The sequence below is a fragment of the Lytechinus variegatus genome, chromosome 3, assembly GCF_018143015.1.
Source record: "Lytechinus variegatus isolate NC3 chromosome 3, Lvar_3.0, whole genome shotgun sequence".
Classification (NCBI taxonomy): Eukaryota; Metazoa; Echinodermata; class Echinoidea; order Temnopleuroida; family Toxopneustidae; genus Lytechinus; species Lytechinus variegatus.
In genome coordinates this window covers 1,336,349-1,362,616 of record NC_054742.1, presented here as the reverse complement: position 1 = coordinate 1,362,616, position 26,268 = coordinate 1,336,349, and the positions used below count along the sequence as shown (strand labels likewise).

Sequence of the window (26,268 nt, the reverse complement as noted above, 5' to 3'; positions counted from 1 at the left end):
GACAGCTATCCCATCTTTCTTGAAAAATACAAGAATGCTTGGAAGTTGGAAGTATATTTCTTTGAAATTTTTTGCTGCGAATATTCGGATGAGAGCAGAAAAATGCTTTTCATTTTAATGGGCATAAGTTATCAATCTACATGGTCAATATTTTGTGTTAAGGATAAGGATCAAGAAACGATAAGAGTGGTTTAGGTCTAGAAATGGTGCTGAAAAAAGTGGCTGATGCATATTGGCTTTCATACCAAACACAAATCACAATGCAAACAATGCCTTCTTACCTTGAGGACAGGAATAGATGGTCTGGTTGGATAGGCAAAGCTCACATTCTTAAACTCCAACTGACCTTCAAACTGCCTAGGTGCTCGCCTTCCTTCATTCATAAAGGTTGGCTTTCTGTCAATTAATTGAAAGACTTTTCTTGAAGCACCTGCAGCCTTCATGAGCTCAGTATAAACATCAGCCAAGTCCTGATAACGAAAGTTTAGAAGAATAAAATTCCACACCACATTCATATTGGAAAAATACACATGTGCAGGTCCTAAATCACATATATCCATATTAAAAGCAACTTCTGGTTAAGAAACATAGGCTTTATGGTTAACAAGGAATGTGCTTACTCTTAAAGAGGAACTGTGCTCATCTATTGTCACCTATGTTTGGTTATTTTACTGCATAAAATTAAGGTAGCACTAGGGAAACCTTGAGAGAGCAATTGATTGTAGAAGCCCCACAGGGGTGGATAAAAGCTTGTCCACAAAGGACTCATCATGACTTGAATGAATGAATGAATGAATCTTTATTTCGTTTCAAATCCGATAACAAACAACAACAACAACAGTAAATCAATGTGATACAGGCAAATAGCAAAGAACAAAAGTAAATATTACAGGATAATATACATAATACATGCACTACTTTTTATAAATATAAATGTAAGTAACACCCATGAGAATAGATGGAAATGAAACGTGGTGACCTACTAAAAAGCTTAGCTTGTAGACCATAGGCCACCAGAATATTAAAAAACTTACATTAGCAATCATTTAAAACATCATAGAACAAGCAAACAAAAAATTGTAGTAACCAAGGTACATATATATATATTTACAAAAGATACACTAAAAAGTAACAAAAATGAAATGCAGAATGCAAACAAATCCTATTAGACCTAAACTATAAGAATCTACCATTCAAAAAGAAGAAAGAAAAGAAGAAAAAAAAGAAAATAGGCAGAGCTCTATTTTTGCATAGATAATTGTGGAAAGAATACAATTTATAAAGTTAGACGAGATATAACAAGCAGGCATTTGTTTACTGATCTAAGTATTTCTTCAGCAAATCGGTCTTTAACTTGTTTCTAAAAACACTGAGGCTAACTGATTGCTTCAAAGAAGAAGGAAGGGAATTCCATAATTTTGGCCCAGTATAAACAAATGTATTTAGCCGAAAACTAGTTTTGACCAATGGTAAGTGGAGAAAAGAAACTTGTCTTGTATAGTAAGAATGGATTTGGTCATTTCTAACACATAATGAATAAAGGGCAAGAGGAAGTTCTCTTTTATTTAATTGATACATAATGCAACCGAGGTTGAGATCAAATATGTCATGTAAATTAAGGAACTTGTTTTCATGAAACAAAATATTAGTGTGGTATCGTGAACTAACTCCACATACTAGTCTAATTACCCTTTTCTGCACTTTTAATAACCCATCCAAATGAACTTTAGCAGCGTTACCCCAGGCAAGGATGCAATAATTCAAGTAAGGCAAAATGAGAGTTGAGTACAACATGCATAAAATATGTTTTGGGAATATACTCTTCAATGAATTAATGACTCCTGAATTTCTGGAGAGTAGTTTACATAAATGAGATATGTGAACTTTCCAATTCAGCTTACTATCAATGTGTACCCCAAGGAATTTTGTACTCAATACTTCAGTAATCTGAACATCATTAATTTTAATATTATCTGGCAATGTTGATAGGGTATTGCTGAATAACATGTAGTTTGTTTTAACAAGATTTAAGGAAAGTCTGTTAGCAATGATCCATTCGTTAACAGAAATCAATTCTGAATTGATAGTTTGCAATAAATTGCAGGGGTTCTTTTCAGAAAAAAATATGCTTGAGTCATCTGCAAACAGGATAAATGAAAGGATTTTTGATGACTGAGGGAAATCATTAATATATATGAGAAACAATATAGGTCCAAGGAGTGAGCCTTGTGGCACTCCACATGTAATTGACTGCATAGGTGACTTCACACCATTTAAAAAAACAAACTGTTTTCTATCAGAGAGGTAGCTCTTGAACCACTCCAAAACCTTACCCCGGAATCCATAGAAAGATAGTTTATACAAAAGAATGTCATGGTCAATCGTGTCAAAGGCTTTGGAGTAGTCCAAGAATATACCGACAGTATGGAGCCCATTATCTCTTGCAGAAGAAATTTTGTCAATGAAATGCAACAGAGCATGAGAGGTAGTGTGTTTTTCACGAAAACCAAATTGTTCAGGAGCGAGAATATTATTGATTTTCAAAAACTTCATAACACGAACAGAAATTATTTTTTTTACTTACTAATTAAATCATTGTGACATCATTATTGCCTAGTCGGTCCAAGTAGTGAATGATAGTTTTTCTGGGCTATAGATCACCAGCCCAAATTTACTAGACTGTTTTTGAAGTTTAACCCTAAAAGTCCCAAGGGGCGAGGATCCGCCCCCTCAACATTTTTCGGGATTGATCCGCCGCGCGAAATTATTTGACCACGCCGCCAGCTGACTATTTACTTTCAAGTCTTGCATAACTTTTGAGACCAAATTTGCGATGCCTGGGTACACGATTACGAAATTACTTAACATTACGTAAGTGCATGTCAGACCAAAAATTGTTCAAAAACATGAATTCATGTACAAATCCAATGCAAATTGTGTATTTAGCCAAAATTCATAAATGTATCACTATTTCTACTTTTACTGAATAATATCAATTAATTTTGTCTTATTTTTGATTAGAACTAAGTCTGCAACAATTTTCATCTAAAAAAAACAACAAAAATAAAAAAGCAAAGAAATATATAAGAAATCTAAAAAAACAATAAAATACATAATACAAAAGTTGCGATACCAATTTTTTTTTATGTTCATTTGATCGGAATCCTACAAAGAGTCTGTGAATAAAAAATAAGCAATTTTGGGCCATAATAAGTTAATTAGAGCAAAATGTTTTATTTCATGCATAAATTAGCATAATTAATTCATTTAAAACACACCCTTATTTTTTCAGAAAAATTAGTTGTACAGCCTCTTAGACTATCGCACACTACCACTTTGCGAATTTTCGCGGCGCTTGTGCGATTGATAGCAAAATCCTCCCCCCTCGGCTGTGAGATGGGTCCAAATAACCCGGCTCTTTTAGGGTTAAATTGAACCTTGTGAGAATTTCAAGGGCTCTTTTCTAGTGTTCAAGGACTCTTCAGAGCATATCCGAGGCGACTTCACCTAGAGCCCCCCATGTAATATTTTCTCCCATAAGTGGTACATTTTAAAAGAATCTACAGGAATGAGAGAATTTGTGCCTTATTTAATGGGTTAACATGTACCGTGATATACAGATGACATCACTATGTCATGTATTTGTCCACACAAATTTGAACAAAATACTTTTGAAAAGTTTAAGACATAAAGCATATAATGTGCATCCATTTTGCATGAGTGGGGCAATTTGTCTCGCCATATACCATTACTACATAATAATTGTTGCTAAGCTTTGATACATCATCATAGCAAGGTTTAATATTTAACCTGATAATAATATCGTCAAAGCATTCACAACAGCTTTCCTTCATTTTACTTTTTTTCATTAGAGGTAATTTGCACTATATGAGAACAATTAATTATCTTATTATCAATACTCGTACCTCAATGCATCCTGAAAGTTCCAATTGATAAATAATAAAAGAAAGCAGCATCCCACCACTGAGCATGTTCTGCACAACTAGATGGCCTCCATAAAAGAGTGTAACCACAAACACCATCAGGTCACATACCTAGTGAACAGTTGGATAGGGAGACAAATTATTTTGTTTACAACTTTATCATACTCTCTATACATGTAGGTACTTTAGTGGATGTAATAATCACATAAGATACTTGGCCAAGTATAAATAAAACCAAAATAAATGGTTATCTTCTGCTGGAATTTTTTTTTGGTACCTGTTGGAGATTGAGCCTTTAGGGTCTATAGAAAATCTATGTTAGGGTGTTCTTGGCCATATTCCAATATAGAAAATATGTCAGATTATTTCTTTGTAGGATAGGCTGGTTATGATAAAATAATGATTACAATGTTACATGAATCATACAATGTGAGGACAACTAGAATTCATAAAGTTGTTTGACAAGATTTGACTACCAATAAGGTGAGTGAACTTAGGAAAATCAAGACTTGAGGTTAACTGTGCTAAACTAAATGCCATTGAATCTTATAAAATTGTGATGAATGCTGGCCATATACAATTTCTACCACAGTATTTGACTTACTGAGCTGATGACTGTGAAGAGGCCATAAGCTACTGCCTCCTTCTTGCGTAAAAGATAGGTGATGTGGAGCTTATTCCAGTAGCTCTTCCTCTCTCCTTCTTCATTTGCAAAGCTACGCACAGTCTTCATGCTAGATATGGTCTCTTCAGCCACAATGTTGGCATTGGCCAGAGAAGTTTGAACTTTCCTGGACAATTTCTGCAAGCAAAACAGTATTGCACAACTTGAATATGCCCGACAAGGCAAGAACCAATTTTCTTCTAGGGAGATTTGAAGGCAAGACTGAGATAGCAATGAAAAAACCTAATCACCAGAGTAAAATGTTCATGTCTCATACTTGAATGAAATTAAGATATCATTGTATAGTGTATCCTGATAATTATAGAATCATAACTGATCTCATTATAGCTAGGGTTACACCAAAACAAAATCTCCCGAATAAATTTGGACCGATTCTGCCCGACTACAGCCTGATTTGGATGGTTTTGGTGGATTTAGAACTTATTCGTCTCTGATACGGGTTGCTCCCTGAATAGTGACAAAAGGGTCCTAAATACAATGAAAGTCCTAATTCAGCGCAGAATCGCCAAGAATTGACCTGAATTGATTTTGGCCATCCCGGATAAAGCCGAATGTCACCCGGATAGTGGAAAGAATCAAGCTGAATGTGATCCAATTGCTCCGATTACAGCCGAATGATGAACCGAAGGTTGAAGAAATATGGCTTAATGCGCTGAGCTTGAACCGTTACACACTGAATGATACAAATAGGTCAGAATCTGCCCAGAACACTCTGAATGCCTGAACTAATCCAACCGATTGTCATCTGAATACATTCCAAGTGTGGCTAAATGAAATTCGTCTTGGTCACATTTGGGAGTATTTTGGAGGGTATTCGGCTGGTTTTGAACATTTCAAAATGAGCCGAATTCCCCCTTACACGTATTCAGATGAATTCGCAGCTGATTCAGTTCCGGTGTAACCCAAGCTTAACCACATCTCTTAATCATTAAAAAACCTCTCACCTCATAATAACTTCCAAAGACATCAGTGATGACAGCAATAAGAGGGAAAGAAATGAGTGTGATGAATGTAAGCCTCCATGAGATGATCATCATTAAGACGACATAACCAGTCATTTGTAAGATACTACGTAGACAGATATTCAGGTTATGGCTAAGAGTGCTACTCAATGTTGATGTGTCAGATGTGAGACGAGATGTTATAGCACCTAACAAAAATCAAATGAATATCTCACATAATCAATTCATGTCATTTCCAATACAACATTCTGATATTATACATCCATAGCAATAATAATACATAATAATAATAATGATAATAATAATAACAACAACAATAATAATAATTATTAACATTATTCGTATAGCACTTATCAAAAAACATGTCTCAAGCGCTTAGGAAAAGAGAGAAGGAATTTCAGCAAAAATTAAATTGTTTAGTTAACAGTAGACTGCGGACATTAGAGGGGTTCCAAATGCAAAGGGAAATGCTATTTGACAAAAAGTAGGTTTTTAACATGGATTAGAATTTCTCTGTTGAATCTGCTTGTTTATACTTTGTGGTAGATTTTCTAGAGAACAGGGGATGCGGAATAAAAAGATTGTGAACCATAGACTGGGTATTGGTGGCAGGTACTATTAAGAGTGATTTGTTTCTTGAGTGCAAGTTGATTTTCATAAAAAAACATTAAAAACCAATAAGTCATAAAACAAAGAAATACATAATGTATATAATAACATGATAAATTTGTATAGCGCAGCCACTATATACTACTACGCTTTGGTTACTCCTATTGCTTATATGTAATCGCTGTCTGCTGATCTCTCCAAGCTACACTTTTTGCACTACCGGGGGGAGGGGGGAAAGCTCCTATTTGACCGGGATCCAACTTGAGTTATCATGGATCACATCCAAAGGGCTCCCGTCTACAAAAATGCCCAAGAAAAATAACCGGTTTAATTTTCAAGGTCACATGATCTTTTTGCCTAATAGATGGTTTAAACTGATAAGAAATGTTTAATTTCCCCCAAAAGATCAACTCAGCCTCTGGCATTGATTTTATTTTAATATTCATTGGATTATTTATCTACAAAAACATGTATATCAACATAAAAGTCACCGAAATTGGATACAGGGGGACACTAAAGTTATTACAAAAATGCACTCAGACACGCCCATACTGTAATTGGCCTATGTGGGGGCAACGCTGACCCAGATAAGAATTTTGGGTGGCACCCTCTCAATTTGGCCAATTTCAATAACATGTGGAGGGCCTCTGGCAGTCTCACCTGCATTACGCAATTCGATATAGCAGCAGTGCCGACTTTGAAAACAGCTATTAAATAATTATTCACAAAAGAAAACTCATATGATAATAAAATACTATGTCCATTGACCCAACATGACCTTTGACCATGATCATGTGACCTACATGTACGTGTGCAAAACCATCATTCATACTTGATTACCCTTATGTCTATGTTTCATGAACTACATGCACATGTGTAGATCCATAAACTTTCTAAGTTATGATGCCAATTCAACAAATACCCCCGAACACAGCCAAACTTCATTGACCCTAAATTACCTTTGATTTTGGTCATGTGACCAGAAACAAGCACAAGATATTCAGGGATACTTAATTGCTCTTATGTCTAAGTTTTATGAACTAGATCCATATAATTTAAAAGTTATGACAATTCCACAAATACCCCCAACATGGTCAAAGTTTGTTGACCCTAAGTGACCTTTGTCATGAGACTTAAAACTCAGGCAGGGTGTTCATTAATACTTGATTACTCTAGTTAAGTTTCATTAACTAGGTCCATATACTTTCTAAGTTATGACATTTCAAAATCTTAACCTTAGTTAAGATTTCAATGTTGACATCACCCGCTGTCGGAAAAGCGGCGCCTATAGTCTCGGTCTGCTATGCAGGCGAGACAAACATGGTACAAAATGCTCATGAGATGATACTGCATCAAAAAAGCTGGTGCCCTAAATGGATTTGAAACATCACCCTTTTTTTTAAACTCCTGTATACCCCCACCTCTAATCAATTTTTACAGATTTGACAATAAGGACCAACTTGACAGAACCATTAAATGTTTAGTAATGGTAATTCCACTGATTATGTTCAGGGAAAAATAAAACTTTTTTCACAGGGCAATGAGAATTTTTTTTTGAATATTTCATATAACAAAATACAAAAGAAATAGTGAGTGATGTCATCAGTCTCTTCTTTTGCATACCACCCGGGATTATAACTGTTTAATGAAATTAAGCGAAACTTAAAAAATGTCATAACTTTCTTATTTTACATCCAATTTTGATATTTTCAGCGCTGTGCTTGTTGGATTTTCTCTTTTTATTCAAATCAAATTTTTGTTGAGGTGGACTTGTCCTTTTTTATGCAAAGCCTTGAAATGTCAAGGTATAAGATGCTCAGTTGACTAGCTTATATTCCCATCTTATTTGTCTTGGAAGTTTTGGGTGCTCCTTTAGATTTCCATATTTGTGCTCATATAAAGAAATGTGCCCTTCTATAGCAAAATGGCCTTGAAAATGTAGAAATTGATCTACAATATGTACATTAACTTGTAACATGAATGCTAAACAGATATTTTCTTTTATAAACTTCAAAGAAGAAAAAAATAGACAAAGTGGCATAACGAAATATCAAATCCTAATCGTATGCTTCCTGATAGCCAATTGAACAACGAAAGTAAAATGCTTACCAGTCCTGGTCTTGTCGAAGAAGCCTAGTTCTTGTTTTAGAATGGACTCAAAAAGATGATTGGTGATACGTTGGTTGAGCCTTGCCATTGCCATGCTTAAGGACCCACCTCGTACTCCATTAGCTACACCACTATACATGTACAAGTAGATTAGACACAAACCAATACAGTGCCAATCAGTCATAACCTCATAAGACAATTTGCGAGTCAAATAACATGTCTTTCAAGGAAACCAAAACCCAAGATGAGAAGCAATCTTATTGGAAAGGATAAAATAAGAGGAACAATTTAAAACAAGTTTCATCACAACTGGTTGTCAAATAAGCAAGTTATGAATATTTAAAAAGTCTTGTACTTTCTATGGGGATCCTCAAATTGGCAAACATGCTTTAAAATGACTGATTTTGTGGACAACTCTCCATTAGTTTTGTACACAATTTTTCCCTATTATCTTTAAAATTGCATATTGCCTCGTTCTGAGCATAAAGGCCGGGTCACACCGCCCGAGCGTTGTTGGAGCGGTAGGGAGAGAGGGTCAAATTTCGCTCACAAAATTGGGGAAAAAAAATTGAAACCCCCCCCAAAACAATCGAAATCGAAAATGGTGAAACGGTAGCAAGCGGGGATGATTTTTTTCTCTCTGCTCCACGACCGCTCCAACAACGCTCGGGCGGTGTGACCAGGCCTTAACATATGTCATGGGAAAATAAACCTCTCTCAAAAAAAGTTTGGAAATCTGTGCTGGCCATTAATTTCTCCCTAGTCCCAATTTCAAACAATGCATATTTTATATCATTCGAAAGATAATTTAATTCTCTTTAAAATGATACCATGCTTGTTATGATCATGTCATCACGAAAAGAGCAGGATTCAAATGTGTTGGATGAGATCTGAATTAAAAAGCTGCAAAACGAGCAAAAAAGGGTTTGGAAATCTGAGTTTGACCATTTCTCCCAATTTTACACAATGCATATTTGATATCATTCAAAAGATTATTTAATTCTTGTTAAGATGATACCATGCTTGTTACGATCATGCCATCACGAAAAGAACAGGATTCAAAAGTGTTGGATGAGGTCTGAATTGAAAAGCTGCAAAACGAGCAGAAATCATGAAGGATCAATACAGAACATGATTCTTTTGTCTGTGTCAATAGAGATGAAAAGCCCCTGCTTCTGTAGTGATGTTTCTGTGAGATAACATGGTTTGTGTCGTTGTTTGAAATACCCATGCATGTTTGTTTGTTATGTTTTGCTTGTACAGAGGTGTGTTTGATTCCATGTTAATGAAAACAAAAGAAATTACTGAAAAGCTCACTCATCACCACGGAAAAAAGAAAAGTGACTTATAATATTGCGTCATTTTGCAACTTTTGAATTTTGACCTTGCCCCATATTTCAAGGCACTGCACCTCCATATGAATGATAATCATATCATATAGGTTATCATTTTTAAGAAAATTAAATGATCTATTCATTGATATTAATTACATATTGATATTTACTAAAACCGATGAGGAATTATCGGTCAAAGTAAAAACAACAAGTGGAATGCCTCGGGCCGTCTCACCTGCATCACGCGGTTCAATATAGCAGCAGTGCTGACTTTGAATACTACTCTAACTCGCACAAGATGTTCAGTGATACATGGTTACTCTTATGTCCACTTTTTATGAACTAGACCAATAAACTTACAGAGATATGATGGTTATTCAACAAAAAACCCCAACATGGCCAAAGTTCATTGACCTTACATGACCTTTGACCTTGATCATGTAACCTGAAACGCGCACAGGATGTTCAGTGATACTTGATTACTCTAATGTCCAAGTTTAATGAACTAGACCAATAAACTTTCAAAGTTATGATGGTAATTCAACAGATACCCCCGATTCGGCCAAAGTTCATTGACCCTAAATGACCTTTGACCTTAATCATGAGACCTGAAACTTGCACAAAATTTTCAGTGATGCTTGATTACTATTATGTCCAAGTTTCATGAATCAGATCCATAAACACTCAAAGTTATGATGGGAATTCAACAGATATCCCCAATTCGGCCAAAGTTCATTGACCCTAAATGACCTTTGACCTTGGTCATGTGATGTAAAACTCATGCAGGATGTTCAGTGATACTTGATTAACCTTATGTCCAAGTTTCATGAACTAGGTCCATATATTTTCTAAGTTATGATGACATTTCAAAAACTTAACCTCAGGTTAAGATTTCGATGTTGATTCCTCCAACATGGTCTTAGTTCATTGACCCTAAATGACCTTTGACCTTGGTCATGTGACATGAAACTCTGATAGGATGTTCAGTAATACTTGATTAACCTTATGGCCAAGTTTTATTAACTAGGCCCATATACTTTCTACGTTATGACGTCATTTCAAAAACTTAACCTCAGGTTAAGATTTGATGTTGACGCCCCCGCCGTCGGAAAAGCGGCGCCTATAGTCTCACTTTGCTTCGCAGGTGAGACGAAAACCACTGAAAAACTCACTCATCACCATGGAAAAAAGAACAGTGACTTTCAATATTGTGCCATTTTGCAGCTTTTGAATTTTGACCTTGCCCCACATTTCAAGGCACTGCACCTCCATGTGAACCATAATCATATCATGTAGGGTATCATCTTAAAGAAAATTACATGCTCTATTTATTGATATTAATTACACATTGATATTTACTAAAACCGAAGAGGGATTATCGATCATAATCAGATTTCTAAACTTTTTTTGAGTTTATAATTCACACCACATATGTCATGGTAGGGAGAAGATGATGTGAAATATGTAAAAGGGGAAAATCTGCAAAATATGTGTACAAAACAAACGGAGGGTTGTCCACAAATCAGCATATCAACATATCAACATATATGGGCAACAAGCGTTCCATGTCCTTTATCATTCATTAAACGTATGCTTTATCCTCTGGGCATCCTTGCAACTCAGATCCGCTGAAGTCAACGGAATGAGGGAGGAAAGAAAAGGTACATGGAATCTCTATACATCGTTAGTAGCATGGGATGTAAGCGTATGCATCTCGTAAATAAAGTATTCAAAACCCCCAGTAACCCCTTCAGAGCTGATATCCACTTTCATCTGCAAGGTGTTTGATGAATAACCATTTAACATCTGCACAACATACTACCCACTTCTGTTCTTTTCTGTTGTGTTTTTGCAATTTTTTTTGCTAAATTTTGTCCATTTCTGGAGCGGATGCAAACAGAATGAGCCACCTGCAAAACTTTGCTTATCTGCTGTGTCCTTAAAGGTCAAGTCCACCCCCAAAAAATGTTGATTTGAATAAATAGAGAAAAATCAAACCAGCACAACACTGAAAATTTCATCAAAAGCGGATGTAAAATAAGAGTTATGACATTTTAAAGTTTTGATTATTTTTAACAAAACAGTGATATATACACAACTGAGTGATATGCAAATGAGATAGTCGATGATGTCCCTCACTCATTATTTCTTTTGTTTCTTATTGTTTGAATTATACAATATTTACATGTAATATTTTACAGATTTGCCAATAAGGACCAACTCGACTGAACCATATCTTATTAAACAATGCTAATTCCACATGTTCAGTGAGAAATTTATAGTTGTTTCACTTGGCAATGAGGAGAAAATTAGAATATTTCATATTATAAATTAAAATACAAAAGAAATAGTGAGTGGATGACGTCATCAGTCTCCTCATTTGCATACAGATCAGGATGTGCATATATAACTGTTTTGTGAAATTAAGTGAAACTTTAAAATGTCATAACTTTCTTATTTTACATCCGATTTTGATGAAATTTTAGTGTTATGTTTGTTGGATTTTTCTCTTTTTATTCAAATCATTTCTTTGTTGGAGTGGACTTGTCCTTTAATGAGTATTTTTTGTATCCATCGCAAGTGGGACCAGGCCTTAAGCTACATATGCATATTGATGTCATCAACAAGTCATCTGTTAAAACTTGAATAATTACAGTAAAAATACTGTAAAGGGCCATTTCCCACTTGTCTTTTCCATCTTTCATTTCCCCTTTCCATATAAAGATTAGCCTTATTTCAAGCAATGCCTTAAAAATAATTTATTGCATTCTTTTCATTACACTTTTTTCTACCATGCATGGGTGAGGATTGTTCATAAGCAAGTGAAGAAGGTACTTTATCTATGGGGGACCATAAAAATGATCAGCATACTACATGGAGAAGGCAAGATTGTATTTATCCAGCCTCTGTGTAAATCTGCACAGTATAATCAGCTATATTTAACAGAGCACAATGACTCAGGATTTACTCAAGCCCTATTCAAATAATAAGATATCTCTTCACATTCCTTCAGTGAATAGAATGATGATTGGTCTTCCATGCAATCAACAATTACTGTATGCACCATTATATTCAGTCTATAGGTATTTCATAGTGTTAATCTTATGATTATGTTGATACTATAGTAGAGACGAATTTACTAAAATAACAGATTACATTCATTTCGGTACACTTACATTCCTAGTGATATAAAAGTCATCGATATGATACCATTTCTAAACTTGGCTTTTTCAGACTCTATAATCACACCATCCAGAACTTGACCCGTTAACAATGGTATGAATACTTCACCTGAAACGAATAAGAAACCACAATACAAAATGAGAAGGCAATATCAACATGCTGTGTAATGTATGCAAACATTTAGTTGGTTCACTTGCATGCAAAAAAAAATGAACATAGGGAAAAATTAGGGCTTATTTTGGTATCAAAGTGAATGAAACTATTCATATATTTATTACTTGATTATATGAATGTGTTACATGGAATGTGTTTTATTTGACAATTTCTTTTTATTTTGCTTGAGATTATCATATTTATTCTTGTTTTGATGGTTTTATTATCATATTTATTCTTGTTTTGATGGAAAACCACTCTATGTTCAAATGGCCTGAAGTTTTTGAACAGGATATTATCTTTATAGCTTTTGGATACCCCATAACAAAGTTTGATAAGTGTTTAAAGAAAATATTTAAAAAATAAATGGAAAGAGAGAGAGCACTGGATACCCCTAAAATCCCATTTCATATTATCACAAAGAACGAATCATTTGAAGATTTCAAGCCACTACACTTTTGTAACATTGGAAAGTTAGATGGGGAGAAAGTGGAAAACTTGTAGGTTAAACACCTTGCCAAAGGATTGAGTAATGTGATGGGATTTAAACCCTGGACCTTGTTAAAAGTCCGGAGATTTATCTACTGAGCCAAAGTATGAAAATACTTACCTGATTTTCTTATTTACGAGATAACTCATACATCTACTTGATTTGCTAGTTCAGCCCTCTGGACTGCCATACCCGAATAGAACTCCCAAGGATTTAAAAAGCGCGAGCGCGCCCTCTCCCGTTCAGGCTTACTACCCATGATCACCGCGCAACTAGCGTCCATCTTCCTCACCTTTTGCAAGCCCATACGTTGAAACATGTTGCTACGCAAGGCGGAGGGTCGGTGGGAGGGTATCAAGTAGATGTATGAGTTATCTCGTAAATAAGAAAATCAGGTAAGTATTTTCATAATTTACTTCAATAACTCCATACATCTACTTGATTTGCTAGACCAGCACGGACTCAAACCGTAGGGAGGCATGTTTTCAATTGTAAGCCTAAGAAAATTTTAAAAGAAAAAAACAAAAACAACGAAATTTAGGGAGAGGGGGAAAAAGCCGCAGCTGCTTTAAGCGCCGAAGCAGCAAATCTCGCCTCGCTGGACGGAATGTCCTTCAAGTAGAAAGTGAAGGAGTTAGTTGAGCGCCAAAAGGCGGCCCTCAAAAATGTCCTCGAGAGGAATGCCCTGTATACTCAGGAATACTAAGTATCATGGGCCCTCGGCCTAGTGTCAGGAGAACAACATCACCTGCTGACTAGAGCGTAAGAATCGAAATTTGTTGAAAATTTCAACAAGAATCGTGATCGGAAAACTGAAGCTTTTAAGGCTCAGTAAGTGATCAATCGACCAATCTGAGAAGGCGAGATATCTCAGAACCCCTACCGAAATTTAAGCGTGCCGCTTGCTAGTAACTAGCATGCGACTAGCAGGGCACTCGCTTAATAAGCGAGTGCATGCTAGCGAACAGTCCCTGCTCGCTAAAAGATCGCTTAACTATTACTCTGCACGCATATCACACGCTTATTAAGCTAACCGCATGCTAGTTACTAGCATGCCGCAAGCTTGCGCAAGCTAGTCGCACGCTTCCCGCAAGCTTGGAAATTTCTGTAGGGGAAGCCTCCGCGTGGGAGAAAGCGCCCAGAATTCGATATCTGTCTCAAATGCGTGAGGGCAGAAATCTGCAGAATTCTGATAGAGAGCTGTGGTAAAAGTTACTAGCGGTCCGAAGGGGACCAGGAACGACGGAGAGTAGGGATTTAGGAAGAAAACCACTCGTAAGGCAGACAAGGGTCGAGAAAGCGACTGAGTGCCATCCTGTTAATAAGGAATGCCGCGGACATGTTGCCTATGTAGAATAGAGCAGTCTGGTCAAAACAGCTCAACCGGGCGTGTCAGGGATACAGCGCGGTACACATCACGACAAAAGTGTGTTAGACCGAGTGATCGAGAGAGAACTCAGGATCCCCTTTCTCCCATACTGATTGAAGCACCCATCTGAGGGTGCAGTGCCCGCGGTGGAAGAGGTGGCTTGGCTCAAGCCACCATCGCCGAGAGAGCCCGTGAGGCTAGGCTGCGATGGCTGTCCGCTGGGCGGGGGAATCCCTAGCAGCAGCAAGTGTACGCCAGAGGGAGCTGGCGAAAAAAAAAAAATCTGTCACGATATTACGTGTAAACGACCATCAAGAGATGCTCTAAACGAACAGACATCGCCAGATATGATACCTCAACCGTTACATTCCCAACGGAATCGAATGAGGTAGCAACGGCCCTGTCCTATCAAGTTAGGGACGGAAACTGGCTAAGAGTGTCGAAGTCCTCGCTTGAAGAAACAAGCGAAGGAGACTTGAGGAAATAATCACAAAATTTCCATCAGTCTGCGGTGAGAACCAGTTGTTTATGAAAACAGTCACAAGGCCTGTTTCTCAGGTGATCGTAAGAGCGAGCACCGCCGGCGCCGGTTGCGGCAGCGTGGAACAGTCCGATATCGGTAAGATAAGGAGCTCCAAAAAGCTGCGGGGGGGGCGGCAAAAATGACGCCCTAAGCAGCGGGGGATGAGAATCTAAATTTCTAAAAGAAGAACTCCAGTGAAGTAAATCACTTACATGGAGAGGCTCATCCACAGTCGGCCCGAGAGAAGGCGGGTCGTAGTGATCGTGGTCAGGAAGGCATAAGCATACATCCATCCACTGTTACATCATCCTCGGTCGTGCGGTGACCCTGGCCACATGCCTTGCATGGAAGGAGGATGAAAGCAGCATGCGGGGCGACTCGAGTGTGCCGTGAAAAAATTTCTAAGAAAGAAGCCGATTCGACTAACGGGCACGGTAAAGACATCCACCGTAGACCACTCCGCACAAGGAGGGAGCGGCGGAGACGCCCGCAAGATTGACCCACATAGAGGGCAGTCTATAAGATAGACAGTTAGAGCTCGACCGATGGTCTGGCGGTGTACAGTTTGGTGTGAACTCGCCGACCCGGTACGGTGGGTGTGCCCAGAAAGTAGGCATAGAATGCCGACAGAGAATCCTGGGGCTTTAAACAAGTTTGAACGCACGTACATAGCCAACAATCTCATGAGATGTACGGCGGTTACTTTCCTCCGAGATGATGTTTACCCAACTGGGAAAGACTCGGGGAACAGCTGTGAATGTCAACAGGAGGGATATCTAGCATATGAAAAGCTGATTCCTTCCACATATTCGGTGCGGGTGCTGCCGGCGGTGTCCGGGGGGACGACCGGTGATGGCAGCTCGGGCAGGGTTCGTACGAGCCGCCCGAATACGAGACAAATAGGTTAACATAACCATAATGCACCGGGTGGTGAAGGCATAGCGATTATTAAGCACAGGAGAACTTTTAATCGCCGTGACATTCAGATCCGATATACATACTCATAAGCTCGGAGAGCTATGAGATAGTGAGAAATACCGCTGAGCGGTGATGGTGCTCATATCAGAGTCGCCCTCTCTTCAGCGGCGATCGCTGGAGAACGGGTGTCTGTACTATAGCCCTGACTCTGGCGTTGCAAGGGTAGGAGCTAAGTAAGACAGGGCACCCTTACTTTCGAATAGAAAGTGAGGTTCAGGCCAGAAAAGCGACGGTCCCGTCGCCTGGGCGGACGGTCCGCGGACGTGATAGGTTGTCCTCTCAAAGCAGCCAAACATTCTCATGAGAGAAGTGCGGCATGCGGTATGTAAGAGATTCATACCTCCAATCTACGGGCCCGCTTAGGGGGAAGAATGGAGAGAGTTACCGCTGAAGGAGTCGTCGCCGTATGTGAGCTTGACGTAGAGGGCGAAATCGGGAGTACCTGCATAATAATCGCCCCCCCCCCTGCCTCTGCCTTCTCGCTAGCCTCGAGAGGCTTGAAAATTTCGAGACGGCGGCGCCGGAGCCTGGCGCTTCCGGGCAGCAGCAGAGCGGGGGTGGGTTTACACCCACGGAGCTGGCGGCTTCCTCGTCGTAGGAGCCGCCTCGTCTAGAGCGACCCCGTCACTCTCCGAGACCCCCAATTCGGCCGATTGAGCTCGGAGCGCCTGAAGAGGCGGGGCGAGAAAATATGGACTCCCTTGCTTCATCAATACCCCCGCTCGGAGGGTAGATGTGAGGTAGATACTTGTCAAGCAGCGCCTGAGCGCTTACTGAAAAGTCGCCCGCGGGATAGGGGTTGTCCTCGTAAAGGGAGTCTCGCTCTATGGACTGAACCGGGAGGTTGTCCAGTAAGCGCCGGGGTGGCCCCGCATGTCGGCTGGGACACGTGCTCTGAGATCGACGAAAATGCTGGAAAGCACACGCGATCTTGGGGCACCCGGTTAGTCGGTGCACTGGCTGGCGATTTAACAGAATCGCTCGAGGATTTCCCGGGTGTCTGGTGGTTATTGCCCACTTGTCTCGCTTGATGCTCAGGGGCATCAGCGGGGTGAGTAGACTTCGAGGGTGGGGTGAACCCGCACTACTCGAAAGCAGAATGTAGCAGCATGAATAGCTGTGACATCTGACCACCGACACAAGGGTCTGAAGGAGGGACGCCCATGGCAACAGGGCTGGCCGACCTCACCTTCGACCTCTTCTTCTTCACGGCCTCCGCCGGTGTGGCCGGGGCAGAAGAAGGCACAAGAGGCACGGGTGATTTCTTACGATTTGCCGCCCCTGGCAGGGCGGCCGTCAACAACGAAACTTCACCCGAATCTGACGGGGTCAGATTGTGGTCACAGTCTGATGTGTGACGCCTCTCGCGGTAGCAGAATGTAGCAGCATGAATAGCTGTAACATCTGACCACCGACACAAGGGTCTGAAGGAGGAACGCCCATGGCAGCAGGGCTGGCCAACCTCTCCTTCGACCTCTTCTTCTTCTTCTCTTTCTGCGGGCTCCGCCGGCGTGGCCGGGGCAGAAGAAGGCATGAGAGGCACGGGTGATTTCTTACGATTTGCCGCCCCTGGGAGGGCGGCCGCCGACAATGAAACTTCACCCGAATCTGACGGGGTCAGATTGTGGTCACAGCCCGATGTGTGACGCCTCTCGCGGTAGCAGAATATAGCAGCATAACATGTATGACTGTAACATCTGGCCACCGATAAGAGGGTCTGAAGGAGGAATGCCCATGGCAACAGGGCTGGCCGACCTCTCCTTCGACCTCTTCTTCTTATTTTGCGGGCTCCGCCGGCGTGGCCGGAGCAGAAGAAGGCACAAGAGGCACGGGTGATCTCTTACGATTTGCCGCCCCTGGCAGGGCGGCCGCCAACAACGAAACTTCACCCGAATCTGACGGGGTCAGATTGTGGTCACGATCAGATTGTGGTTACAGTCTGTGTGACGCCTCTCGCGGTCAGGGGCTGGGCGATCTCTCCCGATGCTGTCAACGGAGGACGACTTATACGGCAGAGATCCTGACCTGTGCCGGGGGGAGAGAACCGGACTTCTGGTGACCCGGTAGCCGGTGGGTCGCATAGCCCTATGGGTGCTGCGGCGGCAGGACCTAGTTTAGGCTTGGAAGCCTTGGCTACCACTTTTTCCTTTGTCCGAGACCGTGGCACCACAGTCTCGGCCTTCCTTCTCTTAGCATCCGACCGCAAATTCGGAATGCTGATCGACGCACCCTCATACTCACCGCCGCTGGGCGCTCACCGCGGCGTCCCTCCTGCTCGCCTGGAGGCGGCCGACTTCTGTAACTTGCAATCGGGACGGTCCCCGTGGAGGGCACCAGGTCCTCTGGGGCTGTGTTAGTCCCATTCAAAGATACCTCTCTCTACCCTGAAAAAGGAAAAACAAGAATTTTTTTTTTTTTTTTTTTTTTACAAAGATCTCGCTTAGATTAAAAGTGGAGACCGGAGTGGTCTTTCCCTCCTCCTAAAAGGAGTTTGTTTGAGCAAACAGAACAAAACAAGAGGGGAGGGGTAGGGAGGAAGAAGAACCTAAGAATAGTTTAGGTATCTGCCTGTAAGAAAATAAAAAGGAGGTCGGAGACTTTGAAAAAAGAAACTCCTACAAGGTTCCCCTACTATATTCTCTTTTTTGTGCCCGAAGGAAAAATTCGAAACAAAAATTCAAAAATGAATGCAAGTTCAGAAGAGAACGAAGTTTCCACCTGCAAAGAAACACAAAAACAAGCATTTCAGAGCAGGAAGAAAAGGGATTGAGAGACAAATAATTCCAGATAAGAGAAATTTTACGATAATTTCCAAGAGGAAAAAAAAAAAAAAAAAAGTAACCTCCTGTGGAAAGGTAAAGAAATTCAGAACAGGAGGAACGTCTCTAGTAACGATTCCAAGAGGAAGAACGACACAGTAAATCCTCAAAGGGAATCGTAGAGCCCGCCTGTCGAAATAAAAAAATATATAAGACTAGGAGGGAAGAGGGAATTGAACGAAGAAAACAATTCCGGGACAGGTCAAAAAAAAATTTCTAACAGGAAGGAGACCCCACCTGTAAAGAACAAAAAAATTTTTTTTTTTTTTTAGGGGGGATTGAATAACCAAACAATCATCAGGTATAATTGCGTAAGCCGAATTAAACAATCCCCGAAGCGTCTGTGAATAAAATATTAATCAAGAATTTTATTCAGAACAGAAAGGAAAAGGAATTGAGCTTTAGGATCCGCCTGTGAATAAAATATCAATCAAGAAATTTATTCAGAACAGAAGGAAAAGGAATTGAGCTTTAAGATCCGCCTGTGAATAAAATATCAATCAAGAAATTTATTCAGAACAGAAGGAAAAAGGAATTGAGCTTTAAGATCCGCCTGTGAATAAAATATCAATTAAGAAATTTATTCAGAACAGAAAGGAAAGAGAATTGAAGAATTAATCAATCAATAATCAATCGAAAATCTTAATAAATCAATTCCAGAAAGCAAGGAAGGAACAGAGTTGAAGATCCCAACCTGCAAAAAGAAATAACAATAACACCCTCGACACCAAAAGCCACCACGCTTTGAACGTGAAGAACAATAACCATGACAGGTGGTGAAGGCTTGCTGCCACGTAGGCAGGCCAAGCCCGGTGCCTCGCGAACGCGCTAGCGATGCGGCGCGACGAGAACTCAAACGTTAGAAAAACAATTTAAGTGTCACCAAAAACACGTCTAAAAAGTCACGCCAAGTGTAAATTCTGAACACAATCTTACACACAAATGGAAAGATTGAAATTAAAAGGGAGAATGCACCACAGATAAGCGAAAATAATATACCAAAGCTCAAAAAGATTTGAGCTCTTAGGAGACTTATCTGAGCACGTCTTGACAGGTGGCTTGCCGAAAGCAAAAGAGGAAGATGGACGCTAGTTGCGCGGTGATCATGGGTAGTAAGCCTGAACGGGAGAGGGCGCGCTCGCGCTTTTTAAATCCTTGGGAGTTCTATTCGGGTATGGCAGTCCAGAGGGCTGAACTAGCAAATCAAGTAGATGTATGGAGTTATTGAAGTAAATTAAATGCTTTAATCCCTTGATTTACATGTATGTTTCATTTTATGTGTATGTATTTATCTGGGAACCAAAACATATAGCACAAATGATAGAAAATATCTTACAAGTATGGTACAAAGCTACATGTAATTATTGAGCAAATACATATTTAAAAAAAAATGATAAAATTGTGTGACGACTAAGTGAAACAGAATTCCATTACTGTGCATAGAATAATTTTCATGGTATTGCATCGCAATCTGCTCCATATTTTTGAAAACTGCTGTACATTTGAAGTCTTTTGTGTAGCATATTTTTACATAGGACTGTACATTATGTGGTAGAGAGTTTTTCTTTTATGAGCAAAAATGCTATTCAAATTTGTAAAGCAAAATTATTCTCTGCTGTGCACTTTTCTATATAGCAAACCAAAATTGAATAAAGTGGAATCTTCATTGGATTAAGGTTTTGCAATGTCTTGGGGGAGGGAAAAAATTTGAAAATTTGGGGACCTTAGAGACTTACCTCCTGCAGCACACGAAAGGGCAATGAAGCCAACCAACAAGAAGGGCCAATCAGCTTTTGAATATGCCATGAGTCTCAAGAATGAAGAATACCACTTGACTGATTTCTTTTTTTTCTTTGCTTTTTTGATGATATCATCATCATCATCGCCATCCACTTCATCATCTCCAGAGCTGTCATCACTTTCATTGTCACTACTAGTGTCACTTCCACTACTGCAACTCCTCTCATTTATTTCATCTTGATTAATTAACCCACGAGCATCATCATCCAGGTGCAATGTACTTTCCTTCGAGGGTCTTGCCTCTTGTAGAATATATACCCACAGGCCATACATGCTAAGAGAGGCAACCATAGTCCATATACCCAGGGTTAAAAACCATGGGTCATCATCATGGTTACCATCTATATATTCTGTGTATAGCATAATTTTTGCCATGACATACAGGATCATGACGATGTTCATCAAACCAACAGGATACCTTGCTCTCTTGATGCCTTTCGCACCATCTTTTGGATTCTGGATGATCCCTAAAGTGGCTCCTACTAGTATCACCACTCTCAACATTGAGAACAGCCATAATTCAAATGTTGCGTGTGTGAAGTCATAATTGAATACATCCTTTCCAAACAACGCAAAGTCGTTCCAATGGAGATAGAACACAAAGCCAAAGAAGGCATCTGCGGAGCTGAAGAGCAGTGTTACTGATGCACTTGTGTACAGCTTCATAGCTGCAATTGACTTGATATTCTCTTTAATGGCTTAAAAATATCACCATTTCTCATGCAATCTTCATGTCTCTGTTGTCACAAGCACAGCATACAGAAACTGGAAAAGAACATTCAGAAAAATTCAGCATTAAAAAAAGAGTGTGTATTCAAATGTATAACACTCTAAGAAATCATATTAGAGTAGGATTTATTGATTTTTTTTCATCTGTTTCTGAATTTTAGTTACCTCAAGATCACTGTAGAATTCTATCGGAGTATAAATTAAATGTCACAAACAGTACAAGCAGCGTAGGCAGCACCTTCGCACTGGGATTTTAATGATACGGGGGATATCTAATTCAAGTAATTAAATTTCGTGGCTCTACATGCTTGATTTAAACATTTGAATATCATATAAAAGTTTTGATTGATTGATTGATTGAGGGAGAGTGGAAATACTCTCATTTATTTCTTTCAATAATATACACAAGTAACAAGTGGAATGCCTCTCGCCGTCTCACCTGCATCGCGCGATTCAACATAGCAGCAGTGCTGACTTTGAAAATTACTATAACTCACACAAGATGTTCAGTGATACTTGGTTACTCTTATTTCCACGTTTTATGAATTAGACCAATACACTTACAGAGATAGGATGGTAATTCAACAAATACCTCCAATGTGCCCAAACTTCATTGACCTCACATGACCTTCGACCTTGATCATGTGACCTGAATCTTGCACAGGATATTCAGTTATACTTGATTACTCTTTGTCCAAGTTTCAAAAGTCAGATCAATAAACTTGCAAAGTTATGATGGTAATTCAAGAGATACCCCCATTATAGCCAAAGTTCATTGACCTTTGACCTTGGTCATGTGACCTAAAATGCACACAGGATGTTCAGTGATACTGTACTTGATTACTCTTATGTCCAAGTTTTATGAACTAGACCAACATACTTTTAAAGTTATGATGGTAATTCAACAAATATCCCCAATTCGGCCAAAGTTCATTGACCCTAAATGACCTTTGACCTTGATCATGTGACCTAAAACTTGCACAGGAATTCAGTGATACTTGATTTCTATTATGTCCAAGTTTCATGAATCAGATCCAAAAACTTTTAAAGTTTTGATTGTAATTCAACAGATACCCCCAAATCGGCCAAAGTTCATTGACCCTAAATGACCTTTGACCTTGGTCATGTGACGTGAAACTCATGCAGGATGTTTGGTGATACTTGATTGACCTTATGTCCAAGTTTAATGAACTAGGTCCATATACTTTCGAAGTTATGTCATTTCAAAAACTTAACCTTAGGTTAAGATTTGATGTTGACGCCGCCGTCGGAAAAGCGGCGCCTATAGTCTCACTCTGCTACGCAGGTGAGACAAAAACATACAAATATCATACATTATTATACAAATAGAACAGAGTACCGGAATGCGTCGCCCCAACAGTAGTTTGAATGCGATGATCGGCGGAGCGAGCACATCGTCAGTACTTTCTTTCAAACCAAAACACTGACGACATGCCAGCTAAGTGAACCATGGAAAAAAAAAAGTCGCTAAGTGAACCATGGAAAAAAAAAACAAAGAAAATAAGGCTGCATTTGATAAATGCAAGCAACCAGTCTGAGAGGGATAAAGAACAAAATACTTTTGGGACCCCACACTCCGGCCCTCTAAAATGCCGAGTGGAAAATTGTTTAACGGTTATTTAGGTTGGAGAAGGAATTTTTCCAATCGTTTTTTAAGAAGTGAATTGAATTGTGTGCATTGAATTTCAGGAGGCAAGGAATTCCAAATAATAGGGCCAAGATGACGGACTGAAAGAATTTAGGAAAAAAGATATGGTGGGAGACAACTTGTTTGGAACTAGTCTTATTGTTAACTGTTGGTAGTTGTTTTTCATTCATTCTTTGACTTAATAAAGGATATTGAAATCATGGATCAAACTTCTACAAAGCACATAACTGTGGGTAACAGAGATTCTACAAATGAAAGGAACTTATTTCACATCTACCGTTGACACTAACAGTAACACTGACATTGTCATGAGGTGCCTTTGAATATTTTTACAGATAAATAGCACTATACAAATGCCGTTTATCATCAAGATTTAAGAACCTTGGGCTGAAGCCACAAAACTTCTACTTCAAGACAAGCATTTCACTATGCCACCTACTACTTTTACTGTTTCTTCTGCTAGATCTTTCTCAACCTCTTCAAAAACAACAAAGAGCCACATATGAACAAAATGTTGTGATAATCCACTTTCAGATCTCAGTTTCTCAAATTGGCTAGACGATACAAAGGAACTGGGTCGCCCTTAGTATAAATACCGTCATGATAACATGACTTTTGAATAATTTTCTAAATGATTATGTTAATTGCAACATGTATTCACTTGTTTGAAGTTAATCCTTTGAATAATTGTTTAGCTAATGTTTACAAATCTTAGCATGAAAATGAAGAGAAATCTGGACGAAAATTGTATCATTGAAGATATTTAGATGCTTCACTCTGCTCAAGTTAAAACTTTACTATATTGCAGCTATCACAGTTATACTTGTTTAGGCGACTGGTAAAAGAAACTACATGTACGAGCATGTAATTGCCGAGATCACATTTTTGTACCACAGCAGCAGTTTTGCCAAGAAAATTTATGACCAACAGTTTGCTTATTATGACTCCCAAACTTGATTAATTTCAAAGGGATTCATCCCACACCTGAAGGTATGTTTTTGGAGTATTTACATTAAGTTTTAGAACAAGATATGTGATGAACGGTTATTGTATCAGGATTTTGTGACAAGTATCAGGTTGGAGCACTCCGTTTATTTCACAATGTAAAGCGTACATTGATATTGTAAAGTTCGAAGTTCACGAGCAGTGAAAAGTGAAAGTGATTTGTTTGTAACATTTGAGCTGGAAAGAGTAATGATAAAAGCCAGAGATTATCATTAACTTGTAGAAATGTATTGAAGGTTCAAACATTTAGAACTATATTTTTTGGTTGTGGTTCCATACCGACCGTTTCACATACAATGTCAACTGCGAAGTGATATTTTTCCTCGAAATTTTGTTTGATACGTCTCTGTAAAGACTTGAATTCTAGGCATTTTATATAAATTTGTCATACCAGGTAAATACTATCATGCATTGTTTAAACACATACATGTAAATTTAAACTTTGGCTAAAAGAAATAGCAGCAGATTGATATTTTATTTTATATTAACAGTTCATTAACCCAGCCATATTTTTGGCATTGTTAGTAAACATATGCAAGTTTAAAAATGTACCATACTTGTAATTTGGAATTAGGTGGAGAGTTGTTAGAAATACATTTGAAAGCAGTTTAAGAGAAATTGAGAATTTAATAGTATTGTATTCACTCTACATGGAGAAGCTTAAATAGATAAATGTGTAGTAAAGTTAACAAAAAGATTGATTTTGTTATTTACAACAAAGTCAATAGATTTATTGAGCATATACATGCATACACATTGTAACACTCCACAAGAGTGTTTTTTCTTATGAATGCTTTCTTGTTTTGTTTGCTTATGTACAGGATTAATCAACTCAGTTGTTGAATGGTGCTTGATACTACAAGAGATTAAAGAAGGCAATATAAATCTCATTACATGCCTGTTCTAAAGTCTCTTCATTGCAACAACAGGAATTTGAGATGTGAAAGTATGGTGATTGAGTCCATAACAATTACTGTAGAATGAAGATAAGTTGTGCAAAAACATCACTTATCTGAGATAAGACTAAGTAGCAACAAATTAACACCAGGAAGCTTCTACAATGCTAGACCAATAGCTTCAGTCTCTGTATTTTGGTTGTTCCGCTGAACTACGTTGGCTCCACTCACCATACATAGACTGAAGAGTTAGGGGCCCGTGGGCTACAGACAACGTATAGTGAACTAGCGTTATAGATCGCGATTTAAAACTGTTTTTTTTAGCGAAATTTCTAGTTTCATTATCAGGGAAATATAAATAACTTAAGTAATTGCATACCTTTGACCGGAGTTATTGAAAAAAAATCCACTGGATGATTGAGAAATCTGTCATCTAAGACATTTTCTCCTGACCTGACGGTTTTTCTTGCAAGTTGCCATCTTGAATGACGTCATTATCGTTAATGTCTCGATATATCGCGATTATAACTAGTATCGTTTGTCTTCGTGTAGTGTATCATATCGTATTATTGCCTTGTAGGTGTGCTGGTGGAATGCAATATTGATATCACATTCTTAAATTGTTGACGCCCTCTCCGTTCGTTTGTAAATATTTCATAGTTCGGCTGCCATAATTTGGATCAATTTCGCTGTGCTTTTCCCAACTCAACATCGGTAAAGTATAATTTTCATGCATTTTCATCTATATCAGAATGCTCAGTAGTGAGCATATTATTTACTAACAAGCTATACTTACCTATACCATCTCATCAAATTGCTATTCGTTACCCTGACTCGAATAGCCACCGGTAAAAAACTCCCCGAAAGAGGCTAACTGCAATCAGATAGCCTGGGAAACCCGTCACGGGACGAGACCCATAAAACCCCCTCGCCACATATAAGCCTCCTCTTTCGTTGCCAAGGAGGGGCGAGGTCTGCTGGGGAGGACAGGAGGGGAGCTATAGGTAAGTA

General features: G+C 39.0%; 1 protein-coding gene across 1 annotated transcript in view; it reads right to left on the bottom strand.

Annotated features, from left to right (window-relative positions):
- LOC121409931 (ATP-binding cassette sub-family B member 9-like) overlaps positions 1–26,268 on the bottom strand; it is a 52,110-nt gene that overhangs the window by 7,403 nt on the left and 18,439 nt on the right. Inside the window, exons 2-8 of the mRNA XM_041601717.1 lie at positions 20,895–21,723; positions 12,820–12,934; positions 8,310–8,440; positions 5,574–5,779; positions 4,549–4,746; positions 3,927–4,055; positions 282–470 (exon numbers count right to left, since the gene is read on the bottom strand). Of these exons, the coding sequence (XP_041457651.1) occupies positions 282–470; positions 3,927–4,055; positions 4,549–4,746; positions 5,574–5,779; positions 8,310–8,440; positions 12,820–12,934; positions 20,895–21,624 (1,698 nt within the window). The 5' untranslated portion in view covers positions 21,625–21,723. The remainder of the gene's footprint in view (positions 1–281; positions 471–3,926; positions 4,056–4,548; positions 4,747–5,573; positions 5,780–8,309; positions 8,441–12,819; positions 12,935–20,894; positions 21,724–26,268) is intronic.